The sequence below is a fragment of the Mesoplodon bidens genome, assembly GCF_964165515.1.
Source record: "Mesoplodon bidens genome assembly, chromosome: 18".
In the NCBI taxonomy this organism is placed as follows: domain Eukaryota; kingdom Metazoa; phylum Chordata; class Mammalia; order Artiodactyla; family Ziphiidae; genus Mesoplodon; species Mesoplodon bidens.
This window is the reverse complement of record NC_138175.1, coordinates 1,263,859-1,289,598: the sequence shown is the minus strand read 5'-3', so window position 1 is coordinate 1,289,598 and position 25,740 is coordinate 1,263,859. Positions and strand designations below refer to the sequence as shown.

The following is a 25,740-nucleotide window of genomic DNA, read 5'->3' as shown; positions in this document are numbered from 1 at the left end:
GCCTCCCGGACACAGAGGGCAGACCACGGGGGCCTGAGCGGACACGCCGGACTTGGCTGTGTGTCGAGATGGACAGAGGGCCCTGCGCCCCACCCTGGGGTCTTGGCCAGCCTGGTCTCTGCCAGGGGAAGTCAGGGCCCAAAGCCTGGAGTGGAGTGGCCAGAAGGAGGCGCTCCTGCTGCCCCGTCAGTCGCCTCCAATGGGGTCAGAGGCCCCATTCCCAGCTCGGCTTCCCACCCACGCTGATCTCATCTCTGTATGAAAGGAAGCAGCTCTCGGGCAAACATGAATTAAAAACGTGCTCATCTCCGATGCACAGTTGGCACGGCGACTTGCAGGGCCTTTCTGCACCTCAGTCACCCCAGAGCCGCAGCAGTGGGCTGGCTCCCGAGGGGGTGGGGGCAGTGGGAGAGGCTGCGGAAGCCTGGTTGTGAGGGGGAGGTGGACACCAGAAGCCCCCTTCAGCCAAGGGTGCAGCCTGAGGGAAGAACCAGCGAGGGTGCCAAGTTCCACGGACGCCTTTCTGCTCCCCACGTGGAGGGGGAACCAGGGCCCCCGGCAAAGAGGCCCACTTCCCACTGCCCTCCCGTTCCTTCCCAAGACCCGTCTGCCCGTACTGGAGGGTGGTGTGTCTCTGCAGCCTGGTCACCCCTCCTGCACCAGCTGTGTCCCGGCCCTGGGGAGGGAGGCTGGCAGCAGGGGGCAGGTGGTCCTGGCGGGGGCCGTCGGCGTCCTGCAGCGACTGGGGCAGCGCGTGGCCACAGCTCTCGGGCAGCAGCAGGACGCAAAGCAGGGCGAGGACGGCAAAGAACGTGAAGACCACGTGTTGCAGGAAGAAGCCGTGCCGGCCACGCGTGTCGGTGAGCGGGGCGGCCGCCTGGCCCAGGAACCCAGCTCCCAGCACCAGGCCCAGCCCGGCACCCCTGCCAGAGGGGGCGGTGGGACACGGCCCAGCGGGGCACCCCCCGCTCCTGGGTGGGTGGCCCTTAGCGGGCCCCAGGAAGACACCTGCAAAGGCTGGGGGGGAAGCTGCCCCGGATCAAGCGTTGTCCTTTTCATTAGAAAACTGAAAGTCGATTTTTGTCCTGGACTCCGACCCTCTCTGGGGTCTCTCACTTCCGGCCACCCCCTCCTCCACTCCTGAGCTGATACGCAGACCCTTCTGCAGCCATTGTCCCCCTCGCCACCCAGGAAGAGACACCTGAACTCTGGTCCCGATGGCACAGACCTGGGGATGTGGGGAGCGCGGGGTGCACGGGCAGGGCCCTGCCCTCCAACCCTGCATCCTGCTCACCTGCTCACCGTGAGGAAGACCTCGGCTGAAAAGAGGCTGCTGAGGGCGGACGCTGCCTGGGAGGCCAGGAGCCCCGGGACAGAGACGGACAGCACCGTCCAGCCAGGCAGGTCCCACGCTGCCCACACTTCCTCCCTCCCCTCACCAGGGTCTCAGGGATCCGGGCCTCCCCAGCCTTCCACCTCTGCTCCTGCACTTGGGGTCAGTGGTTGCAGGCTGCCCCCCGTCCAACCCAAGCCCTTATATTAAGCCGCTTCACGTAGAATCTTTTTGGCCCTCACCTCTTTGGGCCTCAGTTTCCCCGGGTGCACACTGGGGAGGTGGGTGGGGAGAGAAGAACAGCAACCTCATCCGAATGCCTCATGCCCTGTGCCTGCCTCTCCGGGATCCCCACCACCACTGGGCAAACCCCCAACCACACATGACAACTCTGCCAGCCTGCAGGGCCCTGCACTCACACTGGGCCCCTGCAAGGAGCAGCAGGGGTGCCAGGCCCAGGACCAAGGTGCCCAGCAGCAGGACTGGGCGGCGCCCCCAGAGGTCTGCTGTCAGGAGCTGGAAGACGGCGGCCGCTGCCTCCAGGCTGGCCTCCAGGAACTAGGGCCAACAGAAGGCGGGGTCACGTGTGGCCAGGTTGCGCAGGAAGCTGGCTCTGATACCCCCGCCGATCAGCCTGGGAGGCACGGCAAAGCTGCAGGCCCAGCCAGAGCCGGGGACTCTCACCCCATGGGAAAGGCCAAGATCCCTCCCTCCCCTTCACCCACCCACACCCTCCCTACCCTCCTCACGAACTGAAGCCCAGGATGAGTCCATTTCTCCAGGCGACGCGGGTATGCCGGAGTACCAGGACCGAGTGGTGCCGGGGCTGGGGGCTCCCTGCACACAGCATGTCCAGCTCTGTGGCCCCGAGGACATAATGGGGCATGGATGAGGGGATGACACCTCTCCTCCCTCCTCCAGCACCCAGGTCTCCCTTCTCCCTGGCTGGTCCATTATCCGTAGCGAGGGAGCGTTCCTCCTCCGAACTGTCTTTGGGGTCCACACCGCTGGCTTCCGCAAAGCGCCACAAGATCTTCCTGGCTCAGGCCGGCTGCCGTGGCCAGCAGCCAGCAGGGAGACTCAGGGAACAGGGCTGGAAACCTGCGGGTTTTGGGTGAGGATGCCAAGGGACCTCCCGGTACAGAAGGACACAGTGGCGAAGCACAGTGCATGGCTCTTTGTGTCCCTGTGTCCCTGTCCCGTGCCCATCTTCCTGGTGCTCCATGGAGGTCAGAGGGAAGCAACACACGTGGCCTCCACAGAGGATGTGAACCCCTCTCACTCACCCCCAAAACAGCAGCAGGAGTCCCGCTGCCAGGGCGCTCAGCCCCTGCAGAAGGCGCCAGTCCTCCTAGGAGCAGGGCCAGGCCGGGCAGCAGCAGCATGCCCGCCACAGAGAAGAGGCCGCCCCCATGGAGAATGCCAGGCGGTGCGGGGCGTCACACAGCTCCAGGCCTGGGCAGACACAGACGGCCTGAGGCCCAGGCCTCTCGGGAGGGCTGCTCTGTCCAGGGCTGTGGTGATCAGTCGCTGGCCTGCCCAGGACCTGGACATCTGAGGCCAACGCGCTGCTCGCTCTGGCACCCGGGCCTGCCCACAAAAAGCAGAGCCCACAGAGCAAACAGTTCCCCGCTCACCATCTGGAGAAGGGCCCTCAACTGGAGTGCCAGAAAGGCACCTTCCAGCGGGTCAGAGGCCTAGCCTGAGTGGGCACCCCCCAGAGCCCCCCACGGTACTCATGAGCCACACAGAGGGCGAGGGAGGCCCCTGCTGAGGCCCCCCCACGAAGCAGCCGCAAAACCAGCAGGGCGGGAAAGCCAGTGGCCAGGGCCTTGCTGGTCCCCAGGCCCGTGGCCAGCACCAGGGAGCCCACAAACACAGCCCGGCGGCCAAACCTAGTGGGCAGCAGGGGACACACGTGGATTTGGGTCAGGAGGGCTCAGGGGCGGGCTGCCAGGGCAGAAGGCAGGGGCAGCACCTCACCGGTCACAGCCTGGGCCCAGGAGGACACAGCCCAGCAACCAGCCCAGGAGGTAGTCCACCTGCTCCGGGGCACCTTCCAGCCGTCCTCACATGCGAGGTTCCACTGTAGGGGACACCAGTCACCTGTCAGCTAGCCAGGACCCCTACCCCGCTGGAGTTCCCAGAACGTCACACTGGAAGGGACCCTAGGTATCCTGTTCTGATTCCTCCCTGGAGACACGGGGAAAGAGGTAGAGAGAGACAAGGGACTTGCTCAGGGTCACACAGCGTGGCCTCCTGACCCTGGTGGTCTTCACGTGGAACTGGACAGTTCCTGGTCTGAGCCCCCAGGGGGTAGAGGCCTGGGGTCCCCAGGACACCCGCATGGAGCCCCACGTCTGGTTTCTCCTTTGCTCTGGACAGGGTTGCACCTGCCTTTCTCCGGCCATCACGCTGCTGCCAGGCTGGCCCCAGGGCCTCTCCTGCCCTCCCCTCGCCTGTGCACTTCCGGAACAGGCTGCAGGGCCATGCCCACCGGCTTTTCCAGGCCAAGGGCCCTTGACCTCAGCTTTGCACCTCCTGGCCTACTCTGTGTCTTCTCCTCAAGCTTCACACACCCTTTTGGGTCACACTACGTCAGAGTTTTTATTTTAAAATCCGACTGCTTGTGAAAGCTGGTGGGCGAGGATCCATCACTACACCAAACAGGTGGCCAGAAGGAGGAAGCCCAGCCGGTTCAGGGCCCCAGATGGGCCTGGCAGGGATGTGGCAACCCTGTCCAAGTTTCCACCCGGGGCCCTTCCTCCCAGGGGCAGAGGGTGGGGCTGCGGGGCAGAGGCTGCCGAGAGGAAGGCAGGGTGGGCTGGCCTAGCCAGAGGGTGGGGAGGGAGGCCCCGTTACCCTCTCCGCTCCTGGAGCCCTGGGACAAGCCCTTGGCGTCCCTGCCCCTAGGCCAGCCTGCACACACCTTACAGGTGGGAGGTCTGCTCTTCAAAAATGGAAGTGACCCAATCACTCTTGATTCAAAGTCTTGGGAGCCCAGTCTGAACACCTGCATAGCCCAAAGCCACAGGTTGCTAGAATGTTCATGGCACCGAAGGGAACTCCAGGCCCTGCTGACCGCTGGGCACCTACCTGCTCAAACCTTCAGCTTACCGCTTCCCTCCCGGACTGCCTGCCCACCTTGGCAGCCCCCAGCCTCGGACTCTGCCTTTAGGCCCGGCACCCTGCCTACTTGGACACCTGCTGCACCGTCAGACAGGAGGGGGCTGGGCCCCCCGCAATCGAAAGCCCCAGTGCCACAGCCCTGGTCGACCAAGGGCCGAAGACGGAGGCGGGACTGGAGGAGGGGGAACAGAGGAAGGGCGCCGAGGGCAGGGGGACGGAGGGGGGAGGAGACAGAGCAGGGAAGCAGAGGACGAGGGAGGGGGACGGAGGGGCAGGTGCAGAAGACCCGGGTGACCGGGCTGCGCAGCAGGCCGGCGGCGGGCAGCGCGTAGCGCCAGCCGCGCGTGCAGGACCGCGTGCCGTTGGGGCGGACGCGGGGCGCGGGCTCGTGGTAGCTCAGCGGCAGGCAGGGGCCGGGGGCGAGCGCGAGGTCCGGCCCGCAGGGGTTCGCGGGCAGCGCGGTGAGCAGCAGCTCCGAGCCCAGCGCCAACCCCAGCGCCACGCACGGCAGCCACGAGGCGGCGGCCAGCAGGCACCGGGACCGGCCGAAGCCGCCCGCCGCGCGCAGCAAGGCCGCCTCCAGCTCAACCCCAAGGCTCTGCACTCCGGATGCCGGCGGGGCGGGGCCTGAGCGGGACGGTAACTGCGGGCGGGGCCTGAGAGAGCGAGGCCCCATAGGGGCGGTGTCTGTGCTCTGGAGGCCGGCGGAGCGGGGCCCGGCCGGGGCCCGGAGAGAGGCGGGGCCGGAGAGGGGCGGTGTCGGCTGGGCGGAGCCCTGGAAGGCAAAGCAGGCCGATGGGCGGGGCCTGGGCCGATGGGCGGGGCTGGTGTGTGGCCTGGAGCGGGCGGGGGCGGGGCCATCGAGGGCCGGGCAGGTGAGGGGCCTGTACGTGGACGCGGGGGCGTGGTCAGCGAGACGTCCTAGCACGGAGCGTGGCCTGGGGGCGCGGCCTCCGGGGCGCTTTGGAGCGCGCGAGTTCCGAGCGGCGTCGGAGCAGGAAGGAGGTCGGGAGGCAGCGCCTCGGTCGCCCCCGCGGACCCCGGGCTGACGCTCCCTCAGGCGGCTCGGGGCCTGGAGAGGTCGGGGAACGCCGGATACTTACAGGACCCCGTGCCGGCCTCGGGCCAGGCCTGCGGAGCGCGGGCCACCACTGCTCCCCGGCGGCCGGCCGCGGCGCTGCAGCCAGGGAGGGAGCGCCTCCGGCCGTCCAAGCTCGAACCGTCCAGCTCGAACCCTAACCCGTCCAGCTCCCGTCGTCCTCCGGGGACCGTCCTGCGTGGCCACCGGTCTGCAGCCCCGGCGGAGCGTGGTGTCCGAAAAGGAGAGGCCCCATTCGGTGCTGCGCGTCCTCAGAAGTTTGAGGGTTATCGTAGGGTAGGTAATTCGGCAAAACGAGCTTCCAAGTTACTTTATCCCGCGCTGGTCCTCCTGTGAGCTTGGCTCGGAATACGCTGCCCTTCTGCTTGGCCGACACCGTCACGTTGGAGGGTCTTCCATCCCAGGAACAAGGTAAGTCGCGTTTGTTTTTCACTTTTTTCGCAGGGAGGAAAGTTAAAATAGGTCCTGTAGATTATGCTTAATTTTTTTTTTCTCCAATTCGCGCTGTCTCGGCGCACGTACGTGTCACCGGCTCTTTTTTTTAAAATTTTTTTTAAATTTATGGCTGTGTTGGGTCTTCGTTTCTGTGCGAGGGCTTTCTCTAGTTGTGGCAAGTGGGGGCCACTCCTCATCGCGGTGCGCGGGCCTCTCACTATCGCGGCCTCTCTTGTTGCGGAGCACAGGCTCCAGACGCGCAGACTCAGTAATTGTGGCTCACGGGGCCAGCTGCTCCGTGGCATGTGGGATCTTCCCAGACCAGGGCTCGAACCCGTGTGTCCTACATTGGCGGGCGGACTCTCAACCACTGCGCCGCCAGGGAAGCCCCTTAATTTTTTTTTAATTGAAGAAAAATTCACATAATATGAAACTAACCATTTAAGGTACCACCACCACCTGTATCAAGTTCCAGTATTTTATCATCACCACGGAAGAAAACCTGGTACCCATTAAGTAATGATTAAGTGATCACTCCCTAGTCCGCCTCCTTCAGCCACCTGGCAACCGCCAGCCATACAACACGTGGCCTTTGGGATCTGGCTTCTTTCACTAAGAATAATGTTTTCAAGGTTCACCCACATTGTAGCAGGTGTCAGGACTTCATTCTCTTTTATGGCTGAATAATGTTCCATTATATAGGTATGTCACATTTTGCTTATCCATTCTTCTGCTCATGGACATTTGGGTTGCTTCCACTACTTGCCTTTTGTGACTTGTGTACAAGTGTTTGACTCCCTATTTTCAGTTCTTTTGGGTGTATACCTAGCAGTGGAATTGCTGGGTCATGTGGTGAGTCTGTGTTTGATTTTTTGAGGACTCACCAAGCCATTTTCCACAGTGGTTGCCTATTTTGCATTCCCACTAGCAATATATGAGGGTTCCAGTTTCTCCACCTCCTCGCCAACACCTGTTTTCTCTTAAAAAAACCAAAACCAAAAAAAAACCAAAACAGAACTAGCCCCATCCTGGTTGGTGTGAAATATCTCACTGAGGTGTGTGTTTGTTTTTTTGTTTTTTGCCACTCAGAAAGGCTTGTGGGATTACAGTTCCCCTAACAGGGATCGAACCCGGGCCCTAGCAGTGAAAGCTTACTCAGGTTTTGATTTGCATTTTCCTAATGGCTAGTGATGTTGGGCATCTTTTCATGTGCTTGTTGGATGTGTGTTTGTCTTTGGAGAAATCACTGTTCGAATCCTTTGCCCATTTTTTACTTGGGTTGCATGCATTTTTGTTGTTCAGTTGTAAGAATTCTTTAGGTATGCTGGATACTAGACATCATTAGATACATGATGTGCAAATATTTTCTCCCATCCTATAAGTTGTCTTTTCATTTCCTTTTTTTTTTTTTTTTTGCGGTACGCGGGCCTCTCACTGCTGTGGCCTCTCCCGTGGCGGAGCACAGGCTCCGGACGCGCAGGCTCAGCAGCCATGGCTCACGGGCCCAGCCGCTCCACGGCATGTGGGATCTTCCCGGACCGGGGCACGAACCCGTGTCCCCTGCATCGGCAGGCGGACTCTCAACCACTGCGCCACCAGGGAAGCCCACACAAAAGTTTTTAACGCTGATGAGTTTCAATTAATTTTTTCTTTATGCTCATGCTTGTAGTGTCATATGTAAGAAGCCATTACCAAATTCAAGATCATGAAGATTTACACCTATGTTCCTTATAATCGTTTTATAGTTTCAGCTCTTAGATGTAAGGCTTTGATCCAATTTGAGTTAATTTTTATATGGTATGTGATAGGGGTTCAACTTCATTGTTTTGCATGTGGATATCCAGATTTCCCAGCACCGTTTGTTGAAAGGCCTGTTTTTTCCCCATTGAATTGTGTTGGCACCCTTGATGAAACCAGTTGTATGGTTAATATCTGGACTCTCAATTTTATTCCAATGATCCCTATATCTGACCTCATGCCAGAAGCATTATGTCTTGAAAACTGGAGCTTTGTAGTATGTTTTGAAATTGAGAGGTGTGAGTCCTCCAACTCTGTTCTTTTTAAAGATTGTTTCGACTATTTGACTGTTTTTCACTAGCAACTCCATAGGAATTTTAGGATCACTTTTTCTATTTCTGCAAAAAAGAATGTTGGGATTTTAGTAGGGATTGTGTTGAATCTATAGAATGCTTGGGGACTATTGCCGTCTTAACAATATTAAGTTTCACAAGTTGTCTTTCCATTTATTTAAGTCATCTTTAATGTCTTTCAGAAGGGTTTTGGGGTTTGGGATATACAGATCTTGGACCTGATTGAATTTATTCCTAAGTATTTTATTATTTTTGATGCTATTGTAAGTGAGGTTAACTTATAAATTTCCTTTTCAGATTGTTCATTGCTAGTGTATAGAAGTACAAGTCATTAAAAAATACTGGTCAAAATACTGGTCTGGTATCCGACAATTTTGCTGAATTTCTTTATTAGGACTTTCTACATATGACATCAAGTCATCTGCAAATAGAGATAGTTTTACTTCTTCCTGTCTAATTTGAATGCCTTTTATTTCTTTCTCTGACTAGAACTTTTACTATAATATTGAATAGAAGTGGTGAAAATGGACATCCTTGTCTTGTTCCAGATTTTAGAGGAAGAATTTTCAGCCTTTCATCACTGATTATTATATTAGCTTTGGGTATTTGGGATATTAGCTTGGGGCCTGCTGAGGTATTCTCCTTCTATTCCTTTTTTTTAAAGATTTATTATTTATTTATTAATTTTTGGTTGTCTATTCTTAGTTGCGGCACGTGGGATCTTCGTTGAGGCATGCGGGACCTTTCGTTGTGGTGCGTGGGCTCTTCATTGCGGTGTGCGGGCTTCTCTCTAGTTGTGCTGTGCGGATTTTGTCTCCTCTGGTTGTGGCGCCTGGGCACCAGGGTGCATGGGCTCTATAGTTTGTGGCACACAGGCTCTCTAGTTGAGGTGCTTGAGCTCAGTAGTTGTGGCGCGCGGGCTTGGTTGACCTGCAGCATGTGGGATATTAGTTCCCTGACTAGGGATCAAACCTGCGTCCCCTACATTGGAAGGCGGATTCTTTACCACTGGACCACCAGGGAAGTCCCTATTCCTGGTTTTAAAATGTTTTATCATGAAATTATGCTGAATATTATCGAATGCTTTTTCTGCATTAATTGAGATGATCATGTGGTACTTTTTCCCTTCCTTCTATTCATGTGGTGTATTACATTGATTGACTTTTGTGTGTGGAACCACCCTTCTAATTCCTCAGATAAATCCCGCATGATCATGGTGTATAATCATTTTCATGTGCTGCTGGATTCAGCATGCTAGTATTTCCTTTCTTTCTTTTTTTTTTTTTTTTTTTGCGGTACGCGGGCCTCTCACTGCTGTGGCCTCTCCCATTGTGGAGCACAGGCTCCGGACGCGCAGGCTCAGCAGCCATGGCTCACGGGCCCAGCCGCTCCGCGGCATGTGGGATCCTCCCGGACCGGGGCACAAACCCGCACCCCTTGCATCGGCAGGCGGACTCTCAACCACTGGGCCACCAGGGAAGTCCCCTTTCTTTTTTAAAAAATATTTTATTGATTTACAGCTGATTTACAATGTTGTGTTAGTTTCGGGTGTACAGCAAAGTGATTCAGTTATACATATACATATATCCACTCTTTTCCAAATTCTTTTCTCATAGAGATTATCACAGAATACTGAGTAGTGGTCCCTGTGCTATACAGTAGGTTCTTGTTGGTTATTTAATATATAGTAGTGTGTGTATGTTAATCCTAAGCTCCTGATTTATCCCCCCGCCCCGTTTCCCTGTTGGTAACCATAAATTTGTTTCCGATATCTGCAAGTCCATTTCTGTTTTGTAAATAAGTTCATTTGTATCATTTTTAAAAATTAGATTCCACATATGAGTGATATTTGCTAGTATTTTCTTGAGGATATTTGCATCTGTATTCATAAGATACGGGTCTATAGTTTTTTTCTTTGGTGTGTTTGTCTGACTTTGGAATCAGGATTATGCTGTCTTCATAGCTTAGGGCATGTCCAATAACTTCAGAGGTGTTCCTTCCTCTTCTGCTTTTTGCAAGAGTTGGGAGTGGATTAGTGTTAATTCCTTAATGTTTGGTGGAATTCACCTGTGAAGCCATCTGTTCCTGGGCTTGCTTTCTTGGGATGTTTTTGATTACTGACTCAGTCTCTTTATTTCTTACAGATCTATTCTTATTTCTTCTTGGGTCAGTTTGGGTAATTTGTGTGTTTCTAGGTATTTGTCCATTTCATATAGGTTTTCTAATATACTGCCGTTGTTGATTGTATAACCTTTCCTTATTTCTGCAAAACCCATAGTAATGTCCCCTTGTTCACTACTGATGATAGGAATTTGAGTCTTCTGTTGTTTCTTAGCCTCCATAAAGAACTGTCCACTTAATTGATCTTTTCAAAGAACCAGCTTGTTTTGCTGATTCTGTTGATTATTTCACGTATCTCCACTCCAATCTTTATCCTTTAAACTAAACCCAAAGCCTCACTTCTACTGGCTTTGGGTTTAGTTTTCTCTTCTGTTTCTTGTTCCTCAAGGTGTGAAGTTGGGTTATTGATTTCATTGTTTTTTGTGTAACAGGCGTTTACAGCTATAAGATTCCCTTGGAGTACTCTATTCACTGCATCCTATAAGTTTTTCATTTTCTATAGTCTCCAAGAATTTCCAAAATTTCCTTTGCGACTTCTTCTTTGACTCATTGATTATTTAAGAGTGTGTTCTTTAATTTCCACGTGTTTGGAATTTTCCACTTTCCTTTCTGTTACTGATTTCTAACTTCATTCCAGTGTGGTCAGAGAAGATCATTTGTGTTATTTCAGTCTTTTCAAATTTACTGGGACTTGTTTCATGGCCTAGTGAGTTATCTGTTCTTGAGAATGTTCCATGTATACATGAGAAGAATGTTTATTCTGCTGTTGTTGGGTGAAATGTTCTGTGTATGTCTGTGAGATCTAACTATAGTGTTCAAGCCCTCCATTTCCTTACTGAATTTTTGTCCAGTTGTTTCATCCATTATGAAAGGGGGAATTGATGTTTCCAACTATTGTTGTAGAACTATCTATTTCTCCCGTCAGTTCTGTCAGTTTTTAGATCGTATGTTTTGGGGCTCTGTAATTTGGTGTGTATATGTTTATGATTTTTATATCTCCTTGATGGAGATATATATATATATATATATATAATCTTAAAAATCAATATATAATGTTTTTCATTTATTCTTATAACAAATCAATATATAATGTCTTTCACTGATTCTTTTTTTTTTTTTTTTTTTTTTTTTGCGTTACGGGGACCTCTCACTGTTGTGGCCTCTCCCGTTGCGGAGCACAGGCTCCGGACGCGCAGGCTCAGCGGCCATGGCTCACGGGCCCAGCCGCTCCGCAGCATGTGGGATCTTCCCGGACCGGGGCACGAACCCGTGTCCCCTGCATCGGCAGGCGGACTCTCAACCACTGCGCCACCAGGGAAGCCCTGTCCCTCCTTTAGATTGTTATTTTCACAGATTACATCTTTATATATTGTGTTCAAAGATTTACAATGATTATTGTGTGCATTTGTCTATTAAATAATATTAGAAACAGTGGAGTTATAAACCAAAGTTCAATAATAGTGGCTTTTATGCTTACCTATGTATTTACCTTTACTATTTGCTATTGGCTGATTTGTGTCCCCCCAAATTCATCTGTTGAAGCCCCAACCCGCAATGGGATGGTATTTGGAGGTAGAGCCTTTGGGGGTGATTAGGTATTGAGGGTAGAGCTCTCAGGATGTGATCAGTGGTCTTAATAAGAGGAGACACAAGAGAGAGCTCTTCCTCTCGCTCCACCGTGTGAGCACACAACAAGAAATGGGCCTTTTGCAGGCCTGGAAGAGGACCCCCACCAATCTGCCAGCACTTTGATCTCAGGCTTCCCAGCCTCCAGAACCGAGAGGAGTAAATGTTGTTTAAGCCCCTCAGCCTGTGATAAAATGTTGTGGCATCTGAGTTGACTAAGACACTGGTGTTCCTTATTTTACTTGAATCGCAGTCTAGCATCCTTTCATTTCACCGTGAAGGACTCCTTTAACATTTCTGTAGAGCAGGTCTGGTGGCAGTGAACTATTCCAGCTTTTGTTTATCTGGAAGTGTCTTAATTTCTCTTTCATTCTTTTTTTTTTGGTTTATCTACCTATCTATCTATCTATATATATATATATTTTTTGGTATGTGGGCCTCTCACTGCTGTGGCCTCTCCCGTTGCGGAGCACAGGCTCCGGACGCGCAGGCCCAGCGGCCATGGCTCATGGGCCCAGCCGCTCCACGGCATGTGGGATCTTCCCGGACTGGGGCACGAACCCGTGTCCCCTGCATCAGCAGGTGGACTCTCAACCACTACGCCACCAGGGAAGCCCTATCAATATATTTTTTGTTGAAGTATAGTTGACTTACAGTGTTGTGTTAATTTCTGCTGTACGGCAAAGTGATTCAGTTATATATATATACACACACACACGTTTTTTAATATTCTTTTGCACTGTGGTTTATCACAGGATGTTGAGTATAGTTCTCTGTGCTCTACAGTAGGAACATGTTGCTTATCCATTCTACATATAGAAGCTGACATCTGCTCACCCCAACCTCCCACTCCATCCCTCCCCTAAACCCCTCCCCTTTAGCAAACACCAGTCTGTTCTCTGTGTCCGTGATTCTGTTTCTGTTTCATAGATAGGTTCATTTGTGTCATATTTTAGATTCCATATATAAGTGATATCATATGGTATTTGTCTTTCTCTTTCTGCTCTACTTCACTTAGTATGATCATCTTTAGTTGCACTCATGTTGCTGCCAATGGCATTATTTTGTTGTTTTTTTACAGCTGAGTAATATTCCATTGTATATATGTACCACATCTTCTGTTCATCTGTTGGTGGACATTTTGGTTGTTTCTGTGTCTTGGCTATTGTAACTAGTGCTGCAGTGAACGTTGGGGTGCATATATATTTTCAAATTATAGTTTTCTCTGGATATATGGCCAGGAGTGGGATTGCTGGATCATATGGTAATTCTTTTTTTAGTTTTGTGAGGAACCTTCATACTGTTTTCCACAGTGGCTGCACCAACTTACATTCCCACCAACAGTGTAGGAGGGTTCACTTTTCTCCACACGGTCTCCAGCATTTGTTGTTTGTAGACTTTTTAATGGTGGCCATTCTGACTGGTGTGAGGTGGTACCTCGAAGTTTTGATTTGCATTTCTGTAATCATTAGCAATGTTGAGCATCTTTTCACGTGCCTATTGGCCATCTGTATTTCTTCTTTGGAGAAATGTCTATTTAGGTCTTCTGCCCGTTTTCCAATTGGGCTGTTTTGTTGTTGTTGTTGAGTTGTATGAGCTGTTTGTATCTTTTGTAAATGAAGGTCTTGGCGGTCACATCATTTGTAAATATTTTCACACATTCTGTAGGGGTTTTTTTTGTTTTATTTATGGTTTCCTTTGCTGTACAAAAGCTTGTAAGTTTGATTGGGTCTCATTTGTTTACTTTTGTTTTTATTTCTATTGCCTCGGGAGACTGACTTAAGAAAACATTGGTATGATTTATGTCAGAGAATGTTTTGCCTGTGATCTCTTCTAGGAGCTTTGTGGTGTTAGGTCTTATGTTGAAGTCTTTAAGCCATTTTGAGTTCATTTTTGTGCATGGTGTGAGGGTGTGTTCTAACTTCATTCTCCAGCTTTCCCAACACCACTTGCCGAAGAGCCTGTCTTTTTCCCATTGTATATTCTTGCCTCTTTTGTCAAAGATTAATTGACTGTAGGTGTGTAGGTTTATTTCTGGGCTCTAATTCTATTCCCTTGACCCATATATCTGCTTTTGTGCCAATGCTGTTTTGATTACTGTAGCTTTGTAGTATTGTCTGAAGGCTGGGAGGGTTATACCTCCTGCTTTGTTCTTTTCCTTCAGGATTGCTTTGGCAACTCTGGGACTTTTATAGTTGCATATGAATTTTAGGATTACCTGTTCTAGTTCTGTGAAACATGTCATGGGTAATTTGATAGGGATCACATTAAATCTGTAGATTACTTTGGGTAGTATGGCCATTTTAAGAATATTAATTCTTCCAGTCCAAGAGCATGGGATATCTTTCCATTTCTTTGAATCATCTTCAATTTCTTTTATTAATGTTTCATAGTTCTCAGTATATATGTTTTTCACCTCCTTGGTCAGGTTTATTCCTAAGTATTTTATTTTTGGAGGTGCTATTTTTAAAATAAATTTATTTTATTTATTTATTTTTGGCTGCATTGGGTCTTTGTTGCTGCGTGCGGGTTTTCTCTAGTTGCGGCGAGCGGGGGCTACTCTTCATTATGTTGCAAGTGCTTCTCATTGCGGTGGTTTTTCTTGTTGTGGAGCATGGGCTCTAGGTGCATGGGCTTCAGTAGTTGTGGCTCACGGGCTTAGTTGCTCTGTGGCATGTGGGATCTTCCCAGGCCAGGAATCAAACCTGTGTACCCTGCATTGGCAGGTGGATTTTTAACCACTGCACCACCGGGGAAGTCCCTGGGGGTGAGATTTTAAATGGTGTATATTTTTTTACATTCCCTTTCTGATATTTTATTGTTGGTGTAAAGAAATGCAACCAATTTCTGTATGTAATCTTGTATCCTGGTACCTTGCTGAATTCATTTATTAGTTCTGGTAGTTTTTGTGTGGAGTCTTAAGGGTTTTCTATATATAGTATCATATCATCTGCATATAATGACAGTTTTACCTCTTCCTTTCCAATTTGAATATCTTCTGTTTCTTTTCTTATCTCATAACTGTGGCTAGGATTTCCAATACTATGTTGGATAGAAGAGGTGAGAGTGGGCATCCTTGTCTTGTTCCAGATTTTTGTGGGAAGGCTTTCAGCTTTTCACCATTGAGTATTATATTGGCTGTGGGTGAGACTTCCCTGGCGGTTCAGTGGTTAAGACTCTGCACTTCCAAGGCAGGGGGCATGGGCTCGATCCCTGGCCGGGGAACTAAGATCCCGCATGCTGCCTGGAGCAGCCAAAAAAAAAAGTCATCATATATTGGCTGTGGGTTTGTCATGAAGAGCTTTTATTATGTTATGTTCCTTTTTTACCCACTTTAGTGAGAGTTTTAATCATGAATGGATGTTGAATTTTGTCAAATGCTTTTTTTGCATCTATTGAGATGATCGTGTGGTTTTTGTCTTTTATTTATGTGGTGTATCACATTGATTTGCATATGCTGAACCATCCTTGTGAACTTGTGATGAATCTCACTTGTCCTTGGTGTATCTTTTTTTATGTGTTGCTGGATTTGGTTTGCTAATATTTTGTTGAGAATTTTTGCATCTATATTCATCAGAGATATTGCCCTGTAATTTTCTTTTTTGGTGGTGTCTTTGTCTGGTTTTGGTATCAGGGTGATGGTGGCTTCATAGTATGTCTTTGATAGTGTTCCCTTCTCTTCCATTTTTTTTGGAAGCGCTGGAGAAGGATTGGTAGAAGTTCTTTTTTATATATTTACTAGAATCCCCTGGGGAGCCATCTGGTCCTGGACTTGTGTTTGTAGGGAGTTTTTAATTTTAATTTTTAATTTTTATTTATTTTGTTTATTTGGTTGCACCGGATCTAAGTTGTGGCACGTGGGCTCCTTGGTTGCGGTACGTGGGGTCCTTAGTTGTGGCAGGCAGGATCCTTAGTTGTAGCTCAAGGGCTCCTTAGTTGCAGCTCGTCAGCTCCTTAGTTGCGGCACATGGGCTCTCTAGTTGTGGCATGTGAACTCTTAGTTGCAGCATGCATGTGAGCTCTAGTTCCTGGACCAGAAATTGAACCCAGACCCCCTGCATTGGGAGTGTGGAGTCTTAACCACTGCATCACCAGGGAAGTCCCTGTAGGGAGTTTTTTAAAATTACAGATTCTAGGGAATTCCCTAGCGGTCCAGTGGTTAGGATTCCATGCATCCACTGCAGGGGGCATGGGTTCAGTCCCTGGTTGGGGAACTAAGATCCCGCATGCTGCATGGTGAGGCCAATAAAGAAAGAAAGAAAGAAAGGGAAGAAAATTACAGATTCTGTTTCTCTTTTAGTGATCAGTCTGTTCACATTCTCTGTTTCTTCTTGATGCAATTTTGGTGGGCTGTATGTTTCTAGAAACTTGTCCATTTTTTCTAGGTTGTCAAATTTGTTGGCATATAATTGTTCATAGTATTCCCTTATGTTTTTTTGTATTTCTGCAGTATCAGTTGTTATGTTTCCTTTTTCATTTCTTATTTTATTTGGGTTCTCTCTCTTTTCTTTTTGGTGAGCGTGGCCAGAGGTTTGTCAATCTTGTTTATCCTGCCAAAGAACCAGCTCTTGGTTTTATTGATTTTTTTTTTTTTTTTGCTGTACGCGGGCCTCTCCCTGTTGTGGCCTCTCCCATTGCAGAGCACATGCTCCGGACGTGCAGGGTCAGCAGCCATGGCTCGCGCTCAGCCACTGCGCAGCATGTGGGATCCTCCCGGACCAGGGCACGAACCCACATCCCCTGCATCAGCAGGTGGACTCCCAACCACTGCGCCACCAGGGAAGCCCTCTATTGTTTTTTAAATCTCTATTTTATTTATTTCCTCTCTGATCTTTATTATTTCCTCTTTTCTGCTGAATTTAGGTATGTTTGTTTTTCTTTTTCTAATTCTTTTAAGTAGTAGATTAGGTTATTTGAGTTTTCTTGCTTTTTGAGGAAGGCCTGTATTGCTCTGAACTTCCCTCTAAGAACTGCTTTTGCTGCATCCCATAGATTTGGTATGGTTGTGTTTTCATTGTCATTTGTCTCAAGGTATTTTAAAATTTCCTCTTTGATTTCATCATTGACCCATTGGTTTTTTTTTTTTTTTTTTTTTTTTTTTTTTTTTTTTTTTTGTAGTACGCGGGCCTCTCACTGTTGTGGCCTCTCCCGTTGCGGAGCACAGGCTCCGGACGCGCAGGCCCAGCGGCCATGGCTCACGGGCCCAGCCGCTCCGCGGCACATGGGATCCTCCCAGACCGGGGCACGAACCCGTATCCCCTGCATCGGCAGGCGGACTCTCAACCACTGCGCCACCAGGGAGGCCCACCCATTGGTTTTTTAGTAACATGTTTTTTAGCCTCCATGTAATCATTATTTTCTCATTTCTTTTTCTGCGGTTAATTTCTAGTTTCATGCTGTTGTGGTCAGAAAAAATAATTGTGATAATTTCCATAGTCTTAAATTTGTTGAGGCTTGATTTGCACCCTAGTGTGTGGTAATGTTCTATATGCATTTGAAAAGAATGTGTATTCTGGTTGTTTTGGATGTAATGTCAGTTGAGTGTAACTGCTCTCTTGTATCATTTGGGATCTCTGTTGCCTTATTGATTCTCTGTCTAGAGGCCCTGAGTGGGGTGTTAAAGTCTCCTCCTACTACTATTATTGTATTCCTGTCAGTTCCTCTCTTTATGTCTGTTATTTGTTTTATGTATTTGAGTGCTCTTATATAAGGAGTATATATGTTGACGAGTGTAATATCCTTTCCTTGTGTTCATCCTTTATTAGTATATAGCGTCCTTCTTTACCTTGCTTTATGGGCTTTGTTTTAAAGTCTATTTTGTTTGATATGAGTATCGTGACCCCTGCTTTCTTGTCGTTTCTGTTTGCATGAAATATCTTTTTCCATCCCCTCACTTTCACTCTGTGTGTGTCCTTTGCCCTAAAGTGGGTTTCTTGTAGGCAACACATTGTAGGCTCGTTTTTTTTTTTTTTTTTTTTTGCGGTACACAGGCCTCTCACTGTTGTGGCCTCTTCCATTGCGGAGCTCAGGCTCCGGACGCGCAGGCTCCAGACACGCAGACTCAGCGGCCGTGGCTCATGGGCCTAGCTGCTCCGCGGCATGTGGGATCTTCCTGGACCGGGGCACGAACCCGTGTCCCCTGCATCGGCAGGCGGACTCTCAACCGCTGCGCCACCAGGGAAGCCCTCTTCTTTTGTTTTGTTTTGTTTTTATCCAATCTGCCACTCTGTGTCTTTTGATTGGAGCATGTAGTCCATTGACATTTAAGGAAATTATTGACAGATCTGTATTTATTGCCATTTTAAATTTTGTTTTCCCATTGATTTTATATTTTGTCTTTGTCTCTTTCTTTTTCTTTTTCCTTTTGTGGTTTGATGATTTTCTGTTGTAGTATACTTGTGTTCTCTTCTTTTTGGTTTTTCTGAATCTCTTGTATGTTTTTGATTTGTGGTTACCTTGTTTTTCAAGTATGGTACCCTCTTCCTACATCTACTTGCCTTAGACTGGTAGTCATGATACTGACCAGGGTTCTTAGCCTGCTTAATCAATAGAAATTGATGTGAGGCTAGACAAGAAATTCAGCAAGGCTTTTCTGGGGCCCTGCACCGGCTGCAGGGGGGAGTGAGAACAAGAAACAGGTTCCCTTTCTCACTCCTTACGGGGGTGCGAGCTGGTTCCTTATATGGGGTGAGGGCAGGGGTGTATCCAGGGGTCGGGCTGGAGGGGTGGCTTAGGTGATTTGCCCACTTCTTTGTGGTGCTGAGTGCAGGGGGGCATGCACAGTACTGGGCTTTTGCTCCCAACACCCAGTTTTTGCTCCCGGCTCTTCAGAAATGGCAGTTGGGGTTGGGTTTTTTTTTGTCTTTTATATCTTTTGGGTCCAGAATTTGCCCCAACTGCACATGCACCCAGTTATTTTTAGTCCCATATAGTTTCTTTGTATTCTGTAGCTTGAGGAGAGGTGTGTCTAGGTGCAAGCGCTGCAGCAAAGGGTCCCAGGCCCCAGGCCTGTCTCATTCCTCCCAAGAGACTCTACACCCTTATTCTTAAGGAGTAAGGGCCTCAAGGTCTCTTCTTCTAAACTTCTTCCTGCTGGACAGGGGCCACAGAACGTAGCCTACCCTAGAGGTGTAGAAGTCCCTTGCTGACTGTCCCAAGGACCTGTAGGGACCTAGGCCACCCTCCGCTGGAATGGGCTGAATTCCTTGAGCCATCGTGAGCCTCACTTGAAACCGTTGGAGCCTAGAAGACACAAACTTAGCCAGAAGGTTAAACAAACAAGGGCTTAAAAGGAGAAGAACAGGGCTTCCCTGGTGGCGCAGTGGTTGAGAGTCCGCCTGCCGATGCCGGGGACACGGGTTCGTGCCCCGGTCCAGGAGGATCCCACATGCCGCGCAGAGGCCGGGCCCGTGAGCCATGGCCTCTGGGCTTGCGTGTCCGGAGCCTGTGCTCCGCAACGGGAGAGGCCGCAGCAGTGAGAGGCCTGCGTACCGAAAAAAAAAAAAAAAAAAAAAGGAGAAGAACAACAGTAGCCATTAAAGGGCCTAGAAAGGGAAGGAACCAGGTTAGCTTTGGGAGGGCTTCCTTAACTGTTGACCAGACAGGGGGTGATGTTGCCCCGGCCAAGAAGCCATTCTGCTTGGGTGTGTATTTTTGTTAATCTTGGGGTTAAAGTTTAACATGTTTCTCTATTTATAGAATGGAAGGTCTGGACCTGTTGGTCCCAGGTCTCCTTCCTGGGCTGCAAAGTCTTAGTCACAGTTTTAGAACAGTAGGGAAGACAGTAGAGCGCTAGATGAAATATAGCATAAATCAGCATGGCTGAAAAGGGTTATGGGAAAATGAAAACCTCCTGCTGGAAAGTTTTTTACACCTTGTGAGAGCCAAGAGAACAGACTAGAGAACCAGTTTTCAGTTTCTCCGCTCATATTAAATAGCAAGGATTGTTGGTTAACTGTCTGCTGAAGACACGTGGCTTGTTGTCGAATTTTCTCAGCATTGGTTTCTACCTGGGAAGAGGTGTTGACATATGTGCCCCAAGAAGTAGTGGGAATGGGGACTGCCCTGGTGGCGCGGTGGTTAAAAATCCGCCTACCAATGCAGAGGACACGGGTTTGAGGTCTGGTCCGGGAAGATCCCCCTTGCTGTGGAGCAACTAATCCTGTGCGCCACAACTACTGAGCCTGCGCTCTAGAGCCCGCGAGCCGCAACTACTGAAGCCCGCACACCACAACTGCTGAGCCCGTGCGCCTAGAGCCCGTGCTCCACAGCAGGAGAAGCCACCGCAATGAGAAGCCCGTGCACCTCAACAAAGAGTAGCCTCTGCTCGACACAACTAGAGAAAGCTCGCGTGCAACAGCAAAGACCCAAAGCAGCCAGAAATTAATTAATTAATTAAAAATAAATAAAAGAAGTGTCAGGGATGGCGCAAACCCTTCCTTGTTCTGCCAATAGATAATCCAGGGCCAGTCGGTTGTCAAGTGCCACCTTGGCCAAGGAACCTAGAGACTCTTGTAAAGTAGTAAGAGATTTAGCAGTCTCATTGGCTAGGATGGTGAGGGCGCGAGACAAGTTTCAAAGGACATGTTGGTGGGCAGCTACCCCCCACCATGGTAGCAGTGTGTACCCGAGGAAATAGGTATCTCCATCTGGAATGTTTCCGGGTAAAAATGTCGAGTTAATTGGGTGCACAGTTTTAATGAACTAGCCCGATGCTTGGGCTCCTTTAAGGAAGGAATCAAGAAAGGGAAGGGGTAATTAAAGTTCCCAGCATACATTGCGTGGGTGTGGAATAATTGTGTTAGGCAATTAGTAGCCCACAGTTGTTTATCTACCTGGCATACAAAAACATGTCCTGGCGGGGCACAGTAGACCAGCGGGCCCAAGGTTTTAAGTCCTAGCCACCTAATCCTGTTGTGGCAGTATTCTCCCGCGTGCACCCAACACGTTCCATCCATGTCCGGTCTGTCAGTGTCCCCTCCCTCCGTCAGGGAGCGGGCTGGGGTTTGAGCGCAAATGGGCAGCTGGAGCTCCGACTTGGGAGGGGCCCCTGTAACATGTTGGGGTGCTGTAATGCCAGTTCTTTATCCCCACATTTTGACTTCATACTTTGCTTCTCTTGCTAAGGGAAGAGTTAAGCAAGAGATAGTAGAATTTTCTTCAGCAGGAAAAAAACAATTCTGACTGTGCACGTTACCGCACTGACCCTTGGGTTTTCAGTGGAAAACCATTTTCCCTCAGAAACTTGGCTCAAATCTTTTACAGGATGGACAAAGGGGTCTCTGTGGTCAATGACAGACTTAGCTCGAGGCAAGCAAACCCAGCGTTCAGTCGGCCGAGTGGAAGAAGCGTGAGTTTGAGCAGTGCGAACCAGGGACTTACCCGTCCATCCTGCAGATGAGGGAAAGAGGTAGAGAAAGGGGAGAGTAGCTAATAGCTTCGAAGTTGCACCAGTCAGAGTTTTGATCTTGAGAGATAACCAGAGAGTAGGTAGCAAAATAGTATTAAGAGAAATGCTAGAGTGACTTAAAACGCAGTGCTAAGTATGGGGTCCTGAGGTTTTAAGGTGACTCACATTAAACCACCCAGCGTGGGCAAAGAAGTTCCCTCTGGGGTATACGTGCCGGACTGTAGTGACACTCATGGAAAATCCCGAGAGCAAGGAAGACAGTAATTACCCAGATCCGCCAGAGCCTGTTAATTATTTTGCGAGTGGGCTGGAGTATTGGCAGGCGGAAAAGAAAATAGTGGTTATGGGTGCTCAGCCTTGGGTTTGTGAAGTTTCTTGGTCTGTCCCGAACAAGAGCTTCAGGTCTTGAAGAGCTTCACTTGTCCACCTGGGTTTTTCAAGTTGCCCAGGATCCTGTGTCTTGTGCGGACGCAGAGGGGGGCAGGTTCGTAGGGACAGCTGGGACGGGTGCCTCTGGGTTCCTGGGACATACTGGTGGAGACAGGTTTAGGCCTGGACACGTGTACCCAGCTTGTGAGTCCCTGGAGTTCAGGTGCTCCGGGGTGCTCAGCAGACTTGGTAAGGGCCCCTCCATTTTGGGAGCAGCTGGTCCCCGGGGGACTCATCTTTCCAGGTCTTTAAGCGCACCCAGTCCCCAGGTTTACAGTGGAGTGACTGGGGTTGTTACCTGGGGGAGGCCTGGACTCTTGCTGTATTCCTGTATAGCCCTCAGGATTTGGCGTAGGTGCGTGATGTATTCACGATGGGCTTGGGTTTCCAGGTCAGTCAGCACGTCCAGAGTGAGAAATGGCCTTCCGTATGTCATTTCGAAGGGACTCAACTTACTAGTTGTTCCAGGGGCTGCCCTGATGCTTAAGAGAGCTGTTGGCAGCAGTGATTCTACTACTCACGTTTCCTGACAGTTTGCTCCAGGTTTTCTTTAGAATATGACTGGCCTGGTCTGTCTTTCCTGAGGACTGAGGTCTCCAGGACGAATGGAAGTGGTGTTGAATTCCTAAAGCCTGCAGAAACTGTTGAGTGACCTTGGCTACAAGTGGAGGTCCATTGTCGCTCTGGAGACGGCGGGGCAACCTGAACCTTTGAATAATTTCTTTTAAAAGCACCTTCACCACTTCAGTTGCCTTCTCTGTCCCAGTGGGAGAGCCCTCTATCCATCCAGTAAAAGTGTTTCTAAAGACTAGTACATATTTGAAGCCCTGGAAAGAGGGCGTCTCAGTGAAATCTACTTGCCAGCCCTCTCCCGGGTAAGTCCCACGTCACTGGACTGGGCTAGCAGGAAGGCGAGGCTTGAGGTTGCCTCCTGGATTATGGGTGTCGCAAAGGGCACAGGCTTGAGTAACTCTTTTAATTGTCTCTGGGAGCCCTTTTCCTGTAAAAAGCCGGAAAACGATTGTAGACATTGCATCGCTCCCCACATGGAGAGAATCATGTAGCCCTTTAATAATTTTCCATTGGTCAGAGAGACGTATGAGCAGTTTCGGATCTGTGTGCCACCAGCCATCCGTTCCCTGAGTTCCCCCTCTGTTTCGTGCCCAGTTCTCTTTGGAAGTCGAGTACGTGGGTGTAACGTTAGAAGAGGTGGGTATGGGATTAATGCCATTTCTGGGATGGGCGTCAGGGCTGCTTTCTTTGCCTCCCGATCTGCCCTCTTGTTCCCTCAGGTAATTTGAGAAGTTTCCTTTCGGCCCCCACGGCAGTGGATGACTGCTACTAGTTTTGGTTTTTTTTTTTTTTTTTTTTTTTTTTTTTTTTTTTGACTGGCTGTTTTGTTTATTTAAAGGAAAAACAATTGAAGCTCTGAATCAGGTGATTTTTAACTTAAAAAAAAAACAGAAAACAAAAACAAACAACCTCTTAACATGCTACTGTATGTTCCATAAACAAAGAAAGCAAAGTGGCCAAGTAGAGGTGTATAGGACAAGATAGTACCTCAGCCTGGGCCAAGCAGGGATTCAAGTAATTTACTTTTTGGAGACCAGTGGCAGAGAGTCTCTCACTCAGGTTGCTAAAGGGAGAATGTCACAACAGAACTGACATCACTCCCTTCTCGAAAGCAACAAGGCATCTTGAAAGCTTAACTTCTTGGTGAAGTTTTATGGTTGGTGGCAGGATTTAGTTCACCCATGTGAAAAGACAGCTCAGTATGGGATGAAAACTCTTCAAAGGAAAACCTCCCCTCAACAGTCTTACTGAGAAACTTCAGCCAACAAATAATCAAATTCACTTTTGGGAGAAGTCTATCCCAAAATTGTGCAGTGGGAAGAGAGGTAGGTACAGTTACCCAGCCCACATTCACTGCTTTCTTTCTTGTCTGAATCAGATGGTAGTTGAAGAGAAGCTCTCCTACAGTCATCTTCTAGGCCAGGAAAGATGAACAGAGGCAAAAGTGGGGTCGTGTCCTTCACAGATTCATTTTGGTTCTGGCAAACTGTGAGCCATAAGCATCCTGTTCCCACTACATGCACTCTGGGATCAGGTAGAGCTCATCTTCCAGGAGTCAGCACCCAGGCTCATGTCCGTCCTTCAGTTAAATCTCCTTGGTTTAGTAACTCCTGTGGATTTACGGCAGTTAAGACAGACACCTCATATGACTGCCTCCCTGACTGCATGGTCACCAAATGATGCGTCACATCAGGCACTGAAGACAGAGGACGTGGGGATCCTTCAGCAAGCACCTCAGTTTGTTCCTGCTCTTGACTCCCAGCTGCTCCCATCTGCAAGTGATGCTTTCTCATGTGCACATTCCTGCTCCCACTCTGAGAGAAGGTCTTCCCACAGACTTGACACTGATGTGGCTTCTCTCCTGAGTGAACCACCAAATGTTTTCGAAGACTAGAATACTCAGCAAAGGAACGGCCACATCCTTGGGCTTCACAAAGGAAAGGCTTCTCTCCTGTGTGGATGCGCAGGTGGTTCTTCAGGTTTCCAGCTGTAGTGAACTGCTTACCACAGTTAGACTCGGGGCACATAAAGGGCTTCTCCCCATTGTGGGTCCTCATGTGCACCTTCAGCCTCTGCAGTACATAGAAGCTTTTCCCACAACCTGCTGCAGGGCAGATAAAGGAGCGGTCGTTTCGATGAGTTTTGAGGTGGTACTTAAAGTGAGCTGGCCACACAAATGTCCGGTCACAGCCTTCAACTGTACACTTGAGCTTCTTCTCCATTTGAGGAAGGGGCCCAGAATCTTTCGGTTGCCCATCACCAGAACCAAGGTGCACATTTTCTCCATTGCTGCTGGTTTTCGCATTCTTTGCCAGTTGTGCACGAGTAGCAGCAATCAAACTGTCATGGGCCAACTCCTGAACCCGGAGGAACCATGGAATGCTACTGTCTGTGCTCTCACTGGAGAGGAAATCATTCCCTGAATCCTCTGCCTCATCTTGTACAAATACTAAGTGTTCGGCTGAAGAGCCCAGACCTGCTCTTGTTAGGTTAAGAAGAATAAAAGAAGTGCTATCACTTGGCTGTAGATCTTGCAACAAGCTAGGAGACTCTGGAGTGGACAAAAACTCCGGAGACTTCTGTACGGTCTGAGCCCTCGTCTCTTCTCCGTCTGGACCCACATTCACCTGAAGGCTTCTCAACACAGCCGAGGAAGGAACCTCCTTGGAGGAGTTAGTATGATTTGGAGTATCATCTGGTAACATTAGCCGACTGCATTCTGAGGCCTCAGTCACTGGAAGGAGGGACAAGCAAGTAATGTCTTTAGCTTCTGATTCTACTAGCCCCTGTCCCAGTGGGATGGACGTATTCTGAACAAATTGTACCAGCAGCTCTGGTTTGGATTCTAACTCATCTGATAACATTGATTCAGCTTCCAAATCCTGTAGCTGTTCAGGGGACAGGTTAAGTTTTTAATTCAGAGTCAATGACACCTTCCTGTTATGCTCATACTCCTCTAGGAAGTGCTATGCTTTTCCTGTAAGATGCTGTGCTGGGTGGGTAATTAATTTAGCCGTTATGAAGGGCTTCCCTGGTGGTGCAGTGGTTGAGAGTCCCCCTGCCAATGCAGGGGACGCGGGTTAGTGCCCCGGTCCGGGAGGATCCCGCGTGCCGCGGAGCGGCTGGGCCCGTGAGCCATGGCCGCTGGGCCTGTGCGTCCGGAGCCTCTCCGTCCCGGGCAGCCGTCCGTCCGTCAGTCGGTCCCGAATTCTGTCCACACAGAGCGTCTTCCGGCTCCCGCCCAGTTTTGGTTTTTGAGCCACTTCTATGACATGTGACATCTCAGCCCCATGTTTTACAGGGGAGTTTACTGCATTCAGAAGTCCTTTCTTTCCAGATAGCCGCGTGGGCATGTAGAATAAGGAAGGCATATTTCAAGTCTGTATATATTTATAATTTCTCCTTCCCCCAAGGTTAAGGCTCAGGTTAGGGCTATTAGTTGAGCTCTCTGGGCTGAAGTGTCAGGTGGCAAAGGTTTGGCTTCTCTTGGCACCAT

At 49.6% G+C, this 25,740-nt stretch overlaps 2 protein-coding genes across 2 annotated transcripts; both read right to left on the bottom strand.

Annotated features, from left to right (window-relative positions):
- Positions 1–352: 352 nt before the first annotated feature.
- On the bottom strand, positions 353–19,047 carry SLC22A31 (solute carrier family 22 member 31; the record flags this gene model as incomplete). The annotated part of the gene is given in 14 exon segments (XM_081217722.1): positions 353–923; positions 1,295–1,412; positions 1,753–1,891; positions 1,895–1,967; positions 2,083–2,376; positions 2,378–2,434; positions 2,620–2,684; positions 2,686–2,738; positions 2,741–2,788; positions 3,065–3,228; positions 3,317–3,383; positions 3,386–3,419; positions 4,749–5,534; positions 18,955–19,047. Coding segments are annotated over 14 exon segments (2,562 nt in total).
- Positions 19,048–23,054: 4,007 nt separating this feature from the next.
- LOC308605429 (zinc finger protein 410-like) lies at positions 23,055–25,253 on the bottom strand. The gene is made up of 2 exons (XM_081215451.1): positions 24,250–25,253; positions 23,055–24,195 (listed from the first exon to the last, which is right to left on the bottom strand). The coding sequence occupies exons 1-2, from the start codon at positions 25,106–25,108 to the stop codon at positions 23,813–23,815; spliced, it is 1,242 nt and encodes a 413-aa protein (XP_081071577.1). The 5' UTR covers positions 25,109–25,253; the 3' UTR covers positions 23,055–23,812.
- Positions 25,254–25,740: the final 487 nt, after the last annotated feature.

Excerpts from the sequence above, each read along its gene's own strand:
- LOC308605429 (XM_081215451.1), bottom strand. The coding sequence starts at position 25,108 with ATGTTATCAGATGAGTTAGAATCCAAACCAGAGCTGCTGGTACAATTT. Across the intron at positions 24,196-24,249 it reads GTGCCCCGAGTCTAACTGTG|GAGAGAAGCCTTTCCTTTGT; the intron begins GTAAGCAGTTCA and ends GCATCCACACAG.